This window comes from Stenella coeruleoalba (assembly GCF_951394435.1).
Source record: "Stenella coeruleoalba genome assembly, chromosome: 14".
Taxonomy (NCBI): Eukaryota; Metazoa; Chordata; class Mammalia; order Artiodactyla; family Delphinidae; genus Stenella; species Stenella coeruleoalba.
The window spans coordinates 57268276-57286667 of NC_137160.1; the positions used below are offsets into that span (position 1 = coordinate 57268276).

Here is an 18392-nt window from a genome sequence, read left to right on the forward strand (position 1 = left end):
CTATGCTCCGCAAAAGCATAGGAGGCAAAAAGCTTGTCGTTCACAAGCAGCTGTGGACAAAACCAGCGGCAGAATACAGGTTAGGGAAATTAGGGATCCAAAAAAAAAAGTTGGAGTAAAGTGCACAGTTACTGTCAAAAATATATTATTTTGATCCTAAGAAAATTCAGAGAATTTTATCCATGAACTAGATTGCTGACCTTTTAATACATTTGGTTTTCATAGAACAATCACCATCGGACATATAAGACTAGTTTGCTTTTTTTTAAAAAAAAATTGCTTGGAGTTATCTACAGGAATCTCGTGAACGCAATTCAAGGCTAACATTCTGCAGCTCTTTGGGTAGTGGACGATTTCCTCGGATAAATCCCCAAGGACAGAGGGAACTGTTAAGCTCACTGCTTCAAGCGGGCGTTTCTCCCATTTTCTCACTCTTTTCTCGCCTCCTCTTTCCCTAAATGCCAGTAGTTTCCAGTTCTCCGTCCTCGACCAATGGGGCGTGAGATCGGGAAATCATGAAGAGTTTCTCCTCGTTTGTAAACTGCCTCTGCACCCGCTGGGGGGGCTCGCCCGCTGGGGGCTTCTGGCCAGGACCCTCGGGGGGACTCTGCTCCGCCCCCGAGGAGGTGGCGGCATCACCGTCTGGACTTTCACCAGCCACCGGGTCCACCACCGACTCCAGGGAGGTGCCGGCCTCCCGCAGCGGGGTGTAGCCCTTATTGCTGCAGGACGGGTCATCCGACTGGGAGCTCGGCGAGTCCGGCCCGGCGCGGGGCGAGCGCTCCCGCCGCAGCGGGGGCTCGGGGGAGGAAGCTGGGGCCGGGACGGTCGAGTCCAGGTCCGCGCTGCGCGAGGCGGGCGGGGGCTCGGGGGACGAGGGCGCCCGGTAGTCCGGGAGCCCGCTGGTGCTGCGGCGTCGCAGGGCCGCGTACCTGCCGGTCCTGGGCAGGCGGCCGCCCTGCCCCCTGGCGGTGCACGCGGCCGCCGCGCCCGCCGGCTCCTCCGGCTCGCGGGGCGCCCAGCGCGCGCCGCCCCGGGCGCCGCGGAGGTCGGTGAAGCTCAGGTCGGGCTCGCCCCGCGGGATCTCCCGGGAGCCGCGCTCCCCGGGCGGCCGCTGCCAGCCTCGGCTCGCGCCCGCTGCGTCCCCATCCCCGTCGCGGTCCCCCGGTAGGGGCAGCAGCGCGAAGGCGCTCAGCGAGGAGCCCACGAGGGAGCTGGAGGTGCTCTGGCGGCCCCAGCTCTCGGGGGGGCTGCAGGGCGCCGGGCTGCTGCTGCTGCTGGCGGCCGCGGTGGCGGCGGCGGCCCGGCGACGGCCGGCCACGCCGGAGCGCTCACGGTAGATGCTGTACACGGCCTCCGCCAGGCTCTGGGGCTCCCGCGGGCGGCACGGGGACGAGGCCAGGTCTGGGGGGGACGCGGCGCCCCGGGCCCCGCCCCCACCCACCGCCGCTGGGTGGGGCCGCGCACCCCTGCCCAGCATCGCCGTCGCCCCGAAGGCGTCCCCGGCGCCGCCACAGCCTCCGGGCTTCAGCTCCAGGCCTCGCGACTGCACGTAGCTGAGGAAGCCGTTGAGCGGCGCGGCCCCTGGGGGCGCCGAGGCGGGGGCGGAGGACGAGGAGGAGGAGGCGGCGGCTGCCGCAGCCGCGGCGGCTGCCAGGTCTTTGGCGCGGAGGCTGTGCACGTCGATGACGGTGGAGTAGAGGTCCCGCAGGTTGATGATCTTGGTCTTCTTGTCCCGGTTTTCATGTAGCACTGCGTTGGCGCAGATGAATAGGAAGATGCCGATGCCCATGATGAGGGGCCCAAAGACCTTGAGCTTGTCCGAGTGTAGGTAGCTGGAGAAAATGCGGAAGAAGAAGCCCACGGACGTAGGAGAGGACGAAGAGGGTGCGGAGGACCGTGCTGGAGGCGTGCTCCTGGGCGCGCCCACGGAACTGGCGGTGACATCCTCCGGAGGCCCCGGGTGCTTCCTGGACCGGTTTCTGCTGCCACTGCTGCTGCTGTTGGTCATGGTGGGGACGCGGTGGCCGCTGCCTGCGGGCGGCAGCTGCTTACCCCCCTCCCTGTTGGTCCCGTTGGCCTTGGGCCAGTAGCCCACCACCGCCAAGGCTATGCCCACCAGCAGCACCAGGATCCCGCAGAGGGCGATGAGCCCGGAGACGGAACAGAGCTTCAGCTTGCCTTTCACCACCACCACGTCGTTCTTGCGCCTCTTCTTGGCTTTCCGCCTGCGCTTGGGGACTTGACTTGGGGGGCGGAGGGGATCCTGCTTTCTGGCGGAAATCCTCAGCAGGCCGCCGGTGGCGATCATGGCGAGCGGGTGCAGTGCGGGGCTAGCCCCTGGGGCGGAGGCCTGTGCTGGGGCGGGGGCACCAGCTGCTCACTAGCTGCTCCGCCACCTCCTCCCACTGCAAAGCAGAGGAAGACAGTCAGAGGGTGTAGGCTTGGCTGCAGCAACATCCCACGGGCTGCCATGGTCTCGCTCCCGGGTCCCACCACGTGCGTGTCCCTCGTCCCAGGGCCATTACCCGCTAACGGGAGTGCCCTAGGTAGAGACCAGGGGGTGCGGGAAATGGATTAGGGAAGAGAAGCGCTGTTGCAATAATTGATCAGAGACGATAAAACACTTTGAGAGTCCACCTCCTTCTCCCCCCCCCCCCCATCCTCCACTCACTCTGTAGGTACTATTCCAGCAGTGCTCATTTCAAACGCTCCTGCCTGACAGCCAACGGCATTCTGACCATTAGTAAAAGCTATCAATAAATGTGGGACTCGGCGGTAGTGGGCGAGGGCTTTCCTGGCTTTCTCAAGGGAGCTGCCCCAGAGTTCCAAGTCTCTAATGGAGCACAGAGATCTGTCAGTGTGGGGCCCACAGTCCCAAAAACAGTCACAAAAGTTACTGATTTATAAAGACAAAAGGAAATCATTTCACTGGATGGGAATTAAAAGTCATATCCTGGCAGACGGACTATTTACCCGAGATAACTAATAAAGAGTTCATGGCTAGGAGAACAGTAGAGAACTATGTCAGTGCTCTGACCATGGATCCCTCCACCAACTGGTCTTTCAGCCATCACTGTTCTTACAGCTAGAGGCACGCTGATCCCTCTCACAGCTTCCTCATTTCTCTTTTGCAACATCTGGACAGCTTCTTGGGGTGGAATATTTAGGTTTAGGTAACTGGTTATGTAACTGCGCTCTTCCTTCTGGCTTCCTGTCCTCCCTCAGAGGAACTCCCTTAAAGGTATGTGCTAGATCTCATCAGGGAATTTGAGAAGTCCCCCCGCATCTCCAAGAGAAAGATCTTTTTCTCATATGGGAAAATTCAAATCTGAAAACAAAGCAAAACAAAAACTAAAAAACAAACTCTGCCATAACAGCGTTCCGACCCCTTATTACTGTGCCAACAGCACATTCTAAACAATCCAAATATTCAAATGAGGAGGCAGTTAACTAGGTACAGCAGTCTACATAATAACGATTTGTAGAATGACATTTCCCCAAGTGAGAGCTGTTTTCATCTTTTTCTTATGAGGTCAGTTTTAGGAAAGGAGGACAGCAACAGTCAATGGACTCTCCTATAGGAAGTTTAGTTGTTTATAATAAAGCTTGGGTAGGTAAATGCACAGACGCATCTCTGTGGATATCTGTCAGCTTCTAAAAATTTCAATCCTACTGGATCCCCAGAGTAACACATTTTCTGTTCCATTGGTTGTGTTCCCTTCTATAATAGAGATGTTAAAATTAAGGGCATTGTATGAAATTGAAAGGCTTAGATATCACTCACAAGCCTTTGGGAATTATATCCTTTATAAAATAATGTTTTAGATTACCCTTTGGAAATGTGGGATTACTTCGGTAGAATTTTGCTTTTAATTGGTGCCTGGGTGAAGAGCTTTGGCCCTTGATTCACCTCCATCATACCAGTTCAGGCAGGATCATTCCTCCACTGGTGGAAAATCAAATGGTAATCAACTATTTCTAATGTTTGCAAATCAGTATCTCCTCGAACTTGGTTGGTTTTCAGTAAGGAGGAACGCCAGGTGGGTTAGAGAGGGGTTAAACATGAGGTAGGTTACAGAGGGTTAGTAGAGAGACATCTATAAACCTTTTGAATTTTGTTTTTAAGGAGCTGCACCAGTAAGTACAGATTGAAAAAAAAACCCAAAACCAGAGTAGCTTACTGTCCGTCCCTTCCTCCCACCCCCAAATGAACACATTCATTACGTAGTTGTAACACAAAGACTGCTTAGACTCTAGCATCTTTAATGTAATAATCTGAAGACCTGTGATGATTTTAAGAAGGATTGAGGAAGCCAGACATTTTAGAAGCAAACCCAGACTCAGTTGGCAAGGTGGCTCTCCCAGAGGAGAGAAAGGCTAACTAACATTTTGTTGGGCATTGATATGGGTGCTGGACGTCTTGGGAGAGGAAGGTCCACACCTGTATTTCACCTCAGCAAGGCAGCTTTGGCTCTGGGTGGAGTGTAAGGAAGACTGGAATGGGTTTAAACAAATCGCTTACAGAAGATCTTTAAAATTAGTTTAACAGCTAGTAATTAACTCCCTAGTTTATTATTCCTTCAGCTCTGCTGAAGCCTGAACTCCTTTATTATGTTTTTCCATCTGACGGGAAATACTGATAAAGGTCAGATGGCACGGAAAACCCACCTTTGAGGTTTTCTTCATACAGAACGAAGGAAAACAAACTTATCATTCGAGCTTGGCTGCCCTAGCAATTTACTGCCTAGTGCTGGTCTTTGGGTGGTTAAGGAATGGAGGATGGGGAAGCAAAGGAGGGATGTCTAAAAATACGATCGCTTCCAAGAGAGACATTCAAGTTCTCGGCTCATGATGGATTAAGCCCCACTCGGTGTCTGAGGCTCAGAGCCCACAGGACTGGGAGCGCCTTGCCCTGCCCGGGACTCGACCCAGGTCCTCGACCCCCGGTCCCTCACTGGCAGGGCAGCGAGCCCCTTGCCCTTCTTATTAGGTCTGCTTATGTATGTTGGAGTCACATGAGGGCAGCAGCTGGGAGTCCGCCTCTGGAAAGAAAACAGGCAGGAGCGAAGTGAGGGCAGTCCTGAACTCGCTTTTATCTGGGCAGCGCATGCCGTGTAGCCCGCCCAGGAAAATTACTCTCCCGAACACCCGCCCGGGGGACCCGGGCTCGGGCAGGAGGGCTGGGGAGGGGCCGCTCGGGGGCCGGGGACAGACAGAATTGCTCAAAATGGCAGCACTGTAAGCAAACAATATCGCTCACTTACCCGGGAAGACTGGGGCAGCTCGCAGCCAGAGAACGGGCGCTCGGGCTACACAAAGGAACCATGGAGAAACTTTTTCAGCCCGAGCCGACGGCGGAGCGCAGGGACAGCGCCTCGGGGCCCTCCATCCGAGCGCGGCTCAGCAGCGCAGCAGGGGCGAGCGCCCGCCCGGGGTGCGCAGCCCCCTACGGTGCCGGGGCGGGAGCCATTTCCAAGAGTTTCCAAGAAGTGTCAGGTCCTCCGCATCCTGCATCCTGCCTGGAGTCGCTCTCCCCGCCGCCGCCGCCGCCCCGGTCCCTCGCCGTGCCCTCCCGCGGCGCTCCCGGCCGACCCGGCGCCTCTTTGTGTGGCTGCCGCGCGCCGGGCTCCGCCGGGTGGAGTTGAGCCCGCGGCGGCGGCGGCGGCGGCGGCGGCGGCTCGCTCGGCTCGGGGCGGCCGGACCCGCGGCTGTTGCTAAGAGACCGGAGCCATGACACAGGGAAATTGCTGCAGGATGGCAGTCGGTACCCGGCCCGACTCGGCAGCTCTGGGGCGCACCCGCCCCCCGTCCCCCGCCTCCTCCCCGGCTCCCCGCCGCCGCCCCCCCGCCGGTCTCCCCCCGCTCCCACCACTTCCTCTCCCGCGGGCGCGCGTCCCTTCGGAAGAACCGCTTCCCCGAGGACTGGGAGGCGTGAGGGGAGGCGGAGGAGCGGGCCCGGGCCGGGGGCGCGCGCGGGGAGGGCAGGGCGCCGGGCGCCTCGGCCTCGGCCTCGGCCTTCCCATCCCCCGGGGCGCCCCGGCACCGCTGCCTGCCCTGGCTGGGAGCTTTGTTCTTTTTCTCCCAACTAACCGGTCTGACCAGTGGGCCGAAGGGGGCCCAGAGAAAGGGCCGCCGCTCCGGGAGGGGCTCCCCATCAGCATCCGGGGGGTGCTCTCGGGGAGCACGGGGTAGCGCCCCCGTCTCCTTGCCTCCCTCCCTCCCCGCCTCCCCTCTCCTCGCTCCTCTTTTGTTGCCTGTACTGTCGGACGCGACACAGCTTTTGCTGTTTCCCCCCCTCCCACTTGGGAGTTGGCAGTGTGGACGCAGAGCGAACACAGTAAGTTGTCCCCCAGCGAACTCGGGCCCGGCGGAGTGGAGCCGCCCCCGCCGAGCTGCGCGCCCCGCGGGGCTCGTGGCAACCGCGGTCCGCTGTCCTCGCGCTCCAGCCCAGCCGGGCTTTGTGGCCGGCCTCCCCGGGACCTCGGCCGCTCCCCCGGACGCGGGCAGCTGGGGCCCGTCGGAGACTAGAATCGGCCCCGGGTCTCTCGCTGTGCGGCAGCCCCTCCTGTGCGGCAGCCCCTCCTGCTCCGACCCGCGCGGTCATCAGCAAACATGAAAAGGAAAACTGTCATTCTCCAGGAATCAGGGTTAGAATCAGAGGGGAGGTGGGGGTAGGGAAGCCGTCCAAACTCCCTACGTCATTTTTAAAAAGCGAGAGGGAGAGAGAAATCCTGTTTCCTAGCTCGTCCCTGCCCTCTCAACTGTAAAGTAAAAATGACAGGGAAAAAAGAATTTCAAAGTGGAATTTCCCCGTGGAGAATTGAGAAGAAAGTAAGAAAGTTTTAAATTATCTATTGAAATGGGGCAGCCGAGGTTCAAGAAGAAAGCAACAGAAGAGCAGGTGCTGTCTGAACTTCGGGGTCCAGACAGAAATATTTGGCTGGGGGCGCTGTTGTATATTCTGAGTTTGGCTGGCTGTTTAAGGGTTCACGGATCCCACCCAGGAGGGCTTTGCCGCCCACAGTTCCAGTTACAAGATTGTTCCTCAAGGTGCACAGCATTCTCTTGTGTTTAAAGCTAGAGCTTGCACTTTGCAAAAAGAACAATAAGGACCAAACATTCACGGGCTTCAAGAGAGAAATGTGATGATACGGGGATGGAGATGGTGGGGAGACAGGAGGGGGTGGAGGAGAAATGTTTCCTCAGAGGAAACCTCCTGCACCTGCTTGTTTGGAAGGTGGCCTCTGTCCCCCTTTCCAAGCAAATAATGAAGCTGGATGTTGATCAGGGTGTTCAGAGCCCACCACCTTCTACCTCTCTGTTCCTGCCCAGGTTCAGAACGCTAGAAAACAAGCCATAACCAAGGGGAAGTTTTCAATCCCACATTGGAGTGTTTCCCTTTAGAGAAATCACTGCAAAGAAGAAATCACTGGGTCTAATAGTGATTTGAAAAGGTTTTTGGGTTTTTTTTTGTTTTTTGGCTCTGAGCATCTAGACTTCTTGAATCCCAGTAATAAACTGGTGTTTTGCACAAAGATTGAATCTAAGATCTCATTACACAGCTAGCTGCCAGGGGCCACGGGGGACAACTCCTATCCTCGTGGGCCTCTGTTTGCTGAGCTGTGTAAACGGGAGTCATGCTGCAGAACTTCAATACAGTCTGAGGTGGATTAAGCCGTTAATAGTTTCAAATTTCTACATAAATTATAGCCCTCATTTGCACAGTTAAAACTCATTTGAGGGATTTGAGGAGAAAAGAGAAGCATCCTTTTCTAGACAAACAGGCCTTGGGACATATTTTTCTTATGTTGGTGACTGCAATAAAATTTATGGTTTATTATCCAAAGGCTTCCTTCCAAACTAAGTTCTTTGGAACTTTGAACTGTTTCATTTCACCTGAGTGTTATCACCTTCAGTAATTCTGTTTTCAGCTCAGGGTATCAGAGGAAATCAGATCACATCTGTTTCCAGTGGAGTCCTTTATCACCTCTGTAATAATATACCAACATACATTCCCACGGGTTTCCAAGTTACGTAGTTATTTTGAAAGGAACAGTGATGCTCTTGGCCCTTCTGGAGTTACTTTCTTTCTAGTTACACTGGCCGTTCAGTTGGGCTGATTTCTGAGATTGTGGGACACTCCCTTTCGCCCTGCTGGAAACTGAAGGGCCAAGGCTACCTAATCATAATAATTCACCCGTGTCTCAAGAACTCGGGGCTCAGCCCAACGTACATTCAGAACATGTGGTAGCAGGACAGTAACGAAGGCCTTGGGAAAAAAGAAGAGGGAAAAGATGAGCTTAGTTTAGTTGGATTAAACTCTGACCTGAAATCTTTCATCTGCTCTTTCTTAAAAACAACCCTTATGTAATGTATTCCGTTTCATAAGTAATTCACAATCCATTTACTGACCCTGATCACTTCATCACCCTGGGCTGGCGGCTTGCTTGCCTGTGTTCCTAGGGCCGCTCAGGGGAGACGCCATAGTGGCTGGCCTGCCGTAGGCCCACTCAGGCCCCCCTTGGTCTCCAGAAACGTGCAGTGGGAAAGGCTTTGCTTGTGTCAGCCGCTCAGCGATTCCTACCTCTCCCCATGCCCTGATCGCACAGATTGTTCAGGCTGCAGAAACAGAGGTAGTTTAGGGCCGTATATTCTGGAACCAGTTTGTATCCTCCACAAACTAACGATGTAATTTAATCAGATAAGTAAATGATGTAATCTTCTCTGCCTCGGTTTCCTCGTCTGTTATGGGGCTCATGACACACACCTACCTGATAGCATTACTGTGAGGATTAAACAAGGTTAGTTCATGTTCACTAACGCTTAGCGCGTGGTAAACACTCATTACATTTAGCCATCATCCTCGTTTGCCTGCACATCTTCTCCCAGCTTGTTACCCTCACTCTCCCGTTGTGTTCACATTTGCCAGCATCTACATGGGAGGTCCCTGCACTTAATCACTCTGAAGTGGAGATACAGGATCAGCTGTGGTGATTGCATGACACCTGCCCTTGTGGCCCACGTGGCGATGGCCCAGTGCCATCAAGAAGCCCACTCTCCGGGGGAGTGGAAACATTTTCCCCATTGCTACCTGACTCATATTGCAATTACAAGGGCCCTTTCATTTCAGTTTGCTGGAGAACCCAGATTTCAAACTCATGTCAGTCTAGAGGCAGATTAGGAGTTTGCAGAAACACAACCAAGAGGACAGTCTTCAGACTGGAGGTTGAGGACTTCACAGAAGGACTCTAAAGCCTTTTTCTGGCATCTCTACAGCAGAAGAAGGAAACCACTATCTCGAGGTTGAACATGGGACACCAAATGTCTCACTCCTCCTCTCTTTATTTATTTATTTATTTTTTTGTGGTACGCAAGCCTCTCACCATTGTGGCCTCTCCCGTTGAGGAGCACAGGCTCCGGATGCGCAGGCTCAGCGGCCATGGCTCACGGGCCCAGCCGCTCCGCGGCATGCGGGATCCTCCCGGACCGGGGCACGAACCCGTGTCCCCTGCATCGGCAGGCGGACTCTCAACCACTGTGCCACCAGGGAAGCCCTCCTCCTTTCTTCTTGATCCCTCTTCATGCCCTTGCTGATAAAAGACAATAGGACAAACAAAAACACGACCAAAGAAAACAATACACCAAGCAATAGATTTAGCAAATAAAATCTCACATGGAACATACGCTCAAAAGCTATGTGTTGTTTAGCTGAAATTCCGATTTCAGCGGGCACAGTCTTTGATCTTTATACCCACCATTACATACCTTGGTAGCCTCACACTTTTTTCATGGCACATGCAAAGGACAAAAGAGCCTGCTAAAACAGAAAACAGGAAATGCAGCAGTGGATTAAAGCCCCATTAGATTTCTTTTGGAACAGAATAGGCAAGGAGGAAATCACCCAGCAGAGCCTGGGTGGAGCAATAGAAGCCCAAGGATGGGAAAGCTTTGGTTTCTCACAGTTAGAGGTTACGTGGTTTGTGTTTCTAGCCCTTCCCCACGGACACTGCTGTGCCAGAAGGACTGGCACTTGCCTCTGCCTTTATTCCCCAGAGTCCCACAAAGGAACCTCTGAGAGAAGCAACTCAGCATCACTTTCAAGAACTTCTGTTTGGAAACTAAGGGTAAACTCATGCTGTGTCAAGGTCACGATCCAGCCTGTTTCTTGTGTTTCTGAAAGTTGTCAGTGTTCGAGCCCAAATGCTTACACCACAAAGGGAAGGAAATGGTGAAACGTCTAAAGAGGCTTCCGTAGAGCACATCGTATGGGGACCTTTACCTCCATTCCAGACAAACGGCATGTGACAAAGACAGCCTTCGCGACTGCCTTCAGCAGCATTCGTTCTTAATTTTGCAAATCACCAGGCTCTAGGGCCCGACCAGTGGTTGTTTTCTCTAATAAGTAGGTTCATTTTTGTACATTCAGTTTCCCCCTATGGCCTGCATTTTCTACCATTTTCCAGGTACACCGTCAAAGCTGGATTGTGTGCTTCATAAGATAATTGAGGTCTAAAGTGAGAAACCAGGGTGTGTTGGCAGGCCTGAAAGCTGATCAAAGCCGAGCTTGGAAAGGGCTTTGCAGACAGGGCTCCATCAATGGAACAGCCAAGAAGAAACCCACAGCTTGGGCTTCCCTGGTGGCGCAGTGGTTGAGAGTCGGCCTGCCGATGCAGGGGACACGGGTTCGTGCCCCGGTCCAGGAGGATCCCGCATGCCACGGAGCGGCTGGGCCCGTGAGCCATGGCCTCTGAGCCTGCGCGTCCGGAGCCTGTGCTCCGCAACGGGCGAGGCCACAACAGTGAGAGGTCCGCGTACCGCAAAAAAAAAAAAAAGAAGCCCACAGCTAAATGTGCCCTATGTTCCCAAAACATCTCCTGAATGTCCACACTGACACTGCTCCCGTTATTTCTTGTAATCCACAAGCTCTACAGGTAGAAGACTTGTCCTACTGAGAACTAATAAAAACTCACATGTCCGAGCTCCTTTCAAAATTAATTGTGATGTGAGCTGCTGTGAGTACCCAGCAGGAAAGGAGAAGCACAGAGAAGGAACTCGTTTTCAAAAGTAAAGAAACATAAGATTCCAAGATTAGTGCTTGCATGACAGGTCTCTGACTCATCCCACAAGCATTTTCTTAGGGCCTTTGTGTGCCCAGCTCTTTGATTCTTGCGTTTATTCACTCAACAAATAACCTACTATGTTATAGTTACCATTCTAGGCACCGGTGGGTAGAGTGGTGAACAGTGTAAACAAAGTCCCTCTCTGGGGTGGGGGGGAGGCAGGTAATAAGTAAGTAAACAAGCGAGGAAATCTCAAACCTTGATGAGTGTTACAAAGAAATTAAGAGAGGGTGCTGTGACTGGTCAGAGGGGACATCGAGAGAGAATAACTTATACCGGTGTTCAGGGAGGGCCTCGCCAAGGAGTGGGGTTTGCACTGAGAACTGAAGGCTGAAAAGGAGCCGACCATGTGAGAGTATTCCTGGAGAAAGAAGAGATTCGAGGCCATGGCCCTATTAGCCTATAATTTAATTAGATTCATCAAAAAATAACCAGTGACCAATGCAAGGCAAGAGGGCAAAATCTCTAAGTGCTGGAGGACTTCAGAAGAAAATGATCACTGGGGAGAAGAAAACCAGTTAAGGAATACCTCGTGGGTATGGATCCCACCCTTGACCTGCGGTAGATTTGGGCCAGTGGAGGGAAGGTGTAGAACTGGGCTGTGAGCATAATGACCTGAACATCACCTTTCTGATGGGTGTCAGGGGCCCAGGGAGTAGGGGCCAAGCATGCCATCGATGGAGATGTTAAGATGCTTAGAACGGGAAGGAACCTTCAGATGCTCTAGTCTCTTGCTTCTCCTTGCGTGGTCCATGGACCAAAGGCATCAGCATCACCTGGGAGCTCATTAGAAACGCTGCATCTTGGGCTCCATCCCAAACCTGCTGAATCAGCATCTGCATTTTAGCAAGATGCCCAGATGATTTGTGTGCACATTAGACTCAGAACCACTGCTCCAGCCCATCCTCTCATTTGAGGGATGTGGGGACAGAGTTCACCTCATCACCGTCTTTGTGTGCATCCGTGTGTGAGAGAAAGAGAATTTTGCTTTTAACTCTGTTTCAAGTAGTGCACCCGGAAGTACATAACATCTGTGGCCAAATATGTGTTTCTTTTTTTTTTTATACATTTATTTAATTAATTTATTTATTTTGGGCTGCCTTGGGTCTTTGTTGCTGTGCGGGGGCTTTCTCTAGCAGCGAGCGGGGGCTACTCTTCCTTGTGGTGCATGGGCTTCTCATTGCAGTGGCTTCTCTTGTTGCGGAGCACGGGCTCTAGGCACATGGTCTCAGTAGTTGTGGCACACGGGCTTAGTTGCTCCGCGGCATGTGGGATCTTCCCGGACCAGGGCTCGAATCCGTGTCTCCTGCATTGGCAGGCGGATTCTTAACCACTGCACCACCAGGGAAGTCCCCAATGTGTGTTTCTTACACAGGGCAGCAGCATGTTTTTTAGCTCAAAAGGAAGAGGAAATTAAAACTTGGTGGCTTTCGCAGGTGTATGCGTCATTCTAGGAAACAGGTTTGGCGGAGGTGAGGCCTGAATCCAGCTTTCTGAAAGATCGGGTTTACTCTACTCTGGGATTACTCTTTGGATTCAGACCATTTGCACTGAAGTAGCTCTGCCCCTTCTAGTTGGGTATGAGATGGGTGGTGAGATGCCTGAGTGTCTTATTGCCTGACCCCTCCCTCTCAAGGTGGTTGTGGGGAAGAAGTGAGATGGCCAAGAGCAGCGCGGAGAAGCGGGTGTGGGGAAGAGGCCCTCCGGGCCCCCATCATCACCGCCACCCCAAGAAGCACCCCTAAGTGAATATAGGGAAGTAAAAACTGAGTACTTGCTACGGAAATGCTCCTCCCGCCATCGTATCGTTAATCCTATTCTATATAGAAATTTTGGAGCTGCCACTGTAGGTGTTGCTTGGGGTACAGATGTGGAGGCCTGTGCAGCCTTATTCAGGTGTTAGTGGTTGTGATGATGGTGGTGAATCCTTACAGGGGGCTCATCCTGCATTGGGTGCTGGAGATGCAGTGGAGGGCAGAAGCTCCCTATGAAGCTTGGGTCGGATCCAAAGACAGGGAAGCGTTCCCCAGGGTGCTTTGCGGTTCCCAGTGAGTCCCAGCCAGGCAGGGGGCAGTGACTGCCGCTTTCACCTCCTTATCTTCTAATCTTTGATACTCCTGCAGTCATTGTGGGGGTTTTTTTTGTTTATAAATCCTGAAGTGCGCTTTTCCTTTGCCTTTGGTTACTAAGCTTCACCAAGATGGTCACTTCCTCCAGAGATGGCTTTAATTGCACTTGTAAAGCTTGGGATCGATTTCTTCATTTTCTCTCTGATGGAAGTAAACGGCATTTTCATATATTTCTCTCCTATTTGTTGTCCCAGAAGGCAGGGTCCGGATCCCTTTCACTTCTGTGCTGTTCTCTAGTTTCCAGCTTAATTCCCTTCAAAGGAGCACATCTGTGCTGCCTGCCCCGCTACCCCTCCCTGAAAAAATAGTTACTGAACAACTACTTGTGTGGGAGCAGATACTGTTCTAGTCCTATGTTTGGAACAATACAAAAGTATATATTTTTTGTGTATGTGACTATGGACTTGTGAAATTAGATTGATTGACTAGGGTGACTGAGGAGACCTTTATACCTGTCCAAGGACAGAGTATTGACAAATAAAAAGGAGCGTTTCCCCTTAAGTATCACTGTGAAAGGAGCTCTCGCCAGACTGTAACTTGAGTTCATATTGGAAACAGGTTATTGCTTCCTTTCTAAAAGAAAGAGTGGGAAAAAGTTATGCATGTTATGTCAGGAGAAAAGCTGATATTATAAAGCCTATATATTTTATTCAAAAGGATTAAGATAAAATTAAAATGTATCTACACTTGGAAAATATGTCAGATATTTTGAGAGTAATTGTGTTTTGAAGTAGGCCTGGGTTTCCTCAGCCTCACGCCCGGGGCCATTGCGACCATCATGTGAGTCCCATGCTTTGCTCCACTGTTCAGGAATCCAGGCGGTGCGCCTCATGTGACCTCACCCTGTTTTGGAATCCCCGCTGCTGACCTACTGAATGTGTAACTACAGAATCTTAATGTTTGGGGCTTAAGATTGTTAGAAGCCAAACGACCACAAGGAGGAATTAATCTTACATTTGAAGGGGGTGCCACCCAATTCATTTTTTAGTACACACCCCTTTCAGATGACCCCATTGTAACAACTGTAATACATTTAAATCCTTCTAGAGTATAAATAGAGCAAAAGAGAAAACTGCCTGCCCCATACGACCATCACAAAGCACATAGATGTCTAATACATAAAACCAATAAATCAGCCCTGATAGAGTGTTTTTACCCAATGAAGAACTCTTATCAGAACCACAAAAAAAGTTACATGATTAATGCGGGCTCGAAGTAATATTAATATAACTTTTTTTCTGAAGGGGAAAAGCACACACATTTTACCACACTAAATTTAGTTTCGAATTTCTATAAAATCTTACTGAAAACAATCTCAGCTGGCTTCTTTATACTGAAGAAGACAGAAGTATCATGACGTCAGAAAAGCATCACAAGTATTAATTTTCTAGCGAGAAAGATGCCAACATGATTCCTTGACAGGTGAAGTAAAGTGATTACACAGCTTTTTACAGAGCTGAAATATTGGTATGGTAACTGGAAAATGATATGCAGAAAAAGCAGAGATAATGCTTCAAAATACTTCTGGTTTTTATTATTCTCCAAAGCCACTTCCTCCCAGGATTAGGGTTTGGCGACACGAAGGTCTGTAGTGCTCGGAATATTTACAGCAAATCATATAAGAGTTTAATATATTCAGCTCACTGAAGGGCAGCTGTGTCACAGATTGCCTTCCAATGCCTCCCAATCACTTATAACTTCTGGCTTTTGATGACATTAATATGAATGCAATGATAGAAAAATTATCCTTTCTGGAAATTTGATACCAGTCAGTGTTCCAGCTCTACTTTTTTTTGCCAAGGAAATGATGTTTTTCCCATTTACAGAGATAAGTATGTTCTGATCAAGGCGGAGAATTCACAGAGCAAAGGAGGAGAATGAGAAAAAGTGGTCATTTGCAGCAGTCACTTCAAGAGCTTATACATCAGAACATATATTTAATGGCTTACTTTAGAAGTACTAGGACTCGGAGAATATCTGCAGCTTCCTTTTGTAAGCAGGAAAGGAATCTCTCCAGGAGAGGCTCCTCCAGCAAAGGCTGAGGGCACAGGTGAGGGGGTGTGGGCCAAGGAGGGTGGTGGTGCACAGAGTTGTGGATCTCGACTCAGAGGAAGTTACAGAGCTCCAAGGATTCCATCAGTGGAAGCAGCTCTCGGGTTTTCTGTGCCTGTCTCTACTGGCACGTAGAGACATCAAAAAGTCAGCTAGCCTTTCCGTCTCTGAGCAAGATGGGGTTCTAAACCACGTCGAAATGATAATTTTTGTACCCTTTTCCTGGGTGATCCTTAAATGTCCTATTTATTTAAAGGATGTGGAAAGTCAAACTAGATAATTTGATTCCCTCTTTGCCTTTGCAGCCATAAAAATCTCAAGGGCATAGTGCATAACCTCTTGGATACCATGCATATTAATGCAGTATTTAAATGACGCATAATGTTGAATAGTTGGTATTGAATGATGGGATTTGAAGAAAGTACTAGCTGGCTTTTAAAGATTCCTTACCGTTTTCTGGTCCCTCATATTCTCACTTAAAGCTGTGGAAACCAGGGATAGGTCATTTCTGGAATGTTTATTTCCCAGAAACACTGGTTTGTACAAAACGTAGTAAAATGACAACGTCCCAAAGCAGAAGCTATTGGGTTTGGTTTTATCCTGCTCTGGACTTTGCCCTCACTTGGATTAGATTCTCAGACTTCTTCAGGAGGTGGGATGTTTGAAAATCTCAGAGCTCTTCTTGGACTATTTTCAGATAGCAAACAAAATGAATTCACGTATGCTTTTCGATTGAATCACAAACCATCTCACATTAGATTTGTACATAAGCATAGAGTAAGCATCAAATATTGAATACTTATGGAAGAAAACTTTAAAACTATGAACCTTTGTCTGATAACATTTTTTTCCCTAAAAATTGGAAAAGAACACAATCATTTATTTGTACCACGGGACACTTTGACCTAGTTACAAACACAAGTATTCTCCAAGAGTATAATTTTAAAAACATGGGCTTAGCTATCATAATGGTTAGATAACTAAGAATGTTTGTCTTCAGCCATTTATTTTTGCTTTTGCCTCTTTGACCTTCAGGATCACCCTGCAAACACATACCTGTTTCTTCTTCTCTCTCTGCTCTGGCCTCTTTCAGCAACACTGCTTTTCAGGTTTCCCTAGCTCACTAACTACCTTGTTTCTCTGGACAATACCCCAGAGGTACGCGGTGACACTTTTCCTCAGTTGAATCTGTTTCTTCCCCCGGCGCATTTTCTTTATCCAAGCAAATCCTTTGCTATCATTTCTCTATCCTTGTGGGTGTCTATACACCTCCTTCGTTTGGTCTGTTAGTGAGGGTACTGCGTACTCCCTTCTCTTGGTCATTAGTGAACCCGCAGAAGGTTCAGGATCACCGGGGGAATCGCTCTTCCGGTTATTTGTATTCAAAACCTCCCTATCGTCAGAGGGACAAGCACCTAGGGGCCTGTATTATTTGAAGACAGAGAAAGGGTTTAACCCACTCTGAGTCCATCTCTGAAGAAACATTTCATGAAATGGACTCTATGTAAATCAGGTACCAAGCTCACGTTGCATTCTAACAGCTGTCTCTCTTTCCCTCTGCAGCATTGTATCAGGAGTGTTCACTCCACTGATTATCTAACACTTTTTCATCACAGGATCTCTGTATGAGGTGGATGTGGGGGACTAGCTGTTTGTAAAAATCTCTAGGAGGTTTTCCGGGGGTGGGGGTTTTCTTCCTCCACCCCCCCACCCTTGTGGGATTCTCAGACAGACGGTCTTCAGTCTCCAGAGGGAAGCCCCTCTTCCTTACCAGCGTCCCTTCCTCGCTGTGCAGCCTCTCTGGCCCCCTGTTCTTCTTCTTACTAGCAGGCCCCAGGAATGCTGCTTACCTTCTCCTCTTAGTAAGGAGTACTAGTAGGACTAGTACTAGTAGGACTAGTACCCATCCACTCTCCTCCTTGGGGTTTTTCTCTCTCCAAACTCATTCTCGGAGTGGGATGTTTCTTCTTGGCTACCACCTTTCTCATACCCTCCAAACAAGTACATTCGTTAGAGTTTTGCTGTCAATCACGTGGGCCAAGAGCCTGCTTCATATAAATAATACACCTGAAGAATTTACAGGATCTTACAGACTGATGAGATTGTCATGGAATTCTCATTGGCTTTGTCACGGGGTGTTTTATCTCTGAGAGTGTGGCACCCATCGTCCCCTCCTGGCCTATAGTTGGCAAAGATGCACAGATCCATTCTCCAGCGTAGCCCCTCTTCCCAGCACCGTGGACCCGACGAATGAGGATAGAATGTTAGGTGCATGCTAGTCTAAAAAATCTGGGTCAGTCGCATCTCGGAGAACTTCTGGATTGGAAAGATGGCCCCGGCCTCTACCTGGAACAGTGATTCCTCCACTTCTCATTCTCACTCACTCATTCCTGTCACTGCTCTACCACTTCAACAGCTATTTTAAGATTTCAGGCAAATTGTCCCTTCATTCAGCTAGAAAGTAAGCTCAATGAGAGCCGCTGCTAGGTCTTGTTCACTGCCATGTCCTTAACACCAAAGAAAGTGACTGGCGAGTATCTATCATGTACTTTCCATGTACAAGACAGTGAATGGATTTGTGGGCAAAAGGGAAGTATACAAAAATGAAATGGAAATTTAAGGCAGCATCCCATTAACCTAAGTAGAAAAATTAGAAGGAGGTTCTAACATTTGAACAACTGCAGGAACACACCATTTTTCTGGATATAAAGACTCAATATTGTAAAGATGTCAGTTATTCCCTTAGCTTAATGCAATTCCAATAAAAATCTGACTGGGATTTTCCTTTTAACATATCAGCATTATTCTAGGGGTCTACTCAAGAGACGTGAAAACACATTTCCACATAAAACTTGTACGTGAACGTTCATAGCAGCATTATTCATAATAGCTAAAAAGCAGAAACAACTCAAATGCCCATCAAGTTGTAAATGGGTAACCAAAATGTGGAGCATCCGTACAATGAAATACCACCCAACGATAAAAAGGAAGTATGCTGACACGCTACAGCATGGATGACCTCAGAACTATCACGATCAGTGAAAGAAAGCAGATGTAGAAGGTCAGATATTGGATTCTATCACTCCGT

The 18392-nt window shown here is 50.1% G+C and overlaps 1 protein-coding gene and 1 long non-coding RNA gene across 3 annotated transcripts in view; one reads left to right on the forward strand and one right to left on the reverse strand.

Moving 5' to 3' along the window:
• Positions 1 to 18392, forward strand: part of LOC307197341 — an 84158-nt gene that overhangs the window by 39199 nt on the left and 26567 nt on the right. The gene's annotated exons all lie outside the window — the stretch shown is intronic.
• Positions 16 to 5721, reverse strand: TMEM200C (transmembrane protein 200C). Of its 2 annotated transcripts, none has more exons than XM_079942996.1 (2): positions 5268 to 5721; positions 16 to 2408 (listed from the first exon to the last, which is right to left on the reverse strand). In XM_079942996.1, the coding sequence occupies exon 2, from the start codon at positions 2309 to 2311 to the stop codon at positions 455 to 457; it is 1857 nt and encodes a 618-aa protein (XP_079799122.1). In that variant the 5' UTR covers positions 2312 to 2408; positions 5268 to 5721; the 3' UTR covers positions 16 to 454. The 2 variants fall into 2 exon arrangements, with proteins under 2 accessions (XP_079799122.1, XP_079799123.1); XM_079942997.1 differs by lacking the exon at positions 5268 to 5721 and adding an exon at positions 2675 to 2713.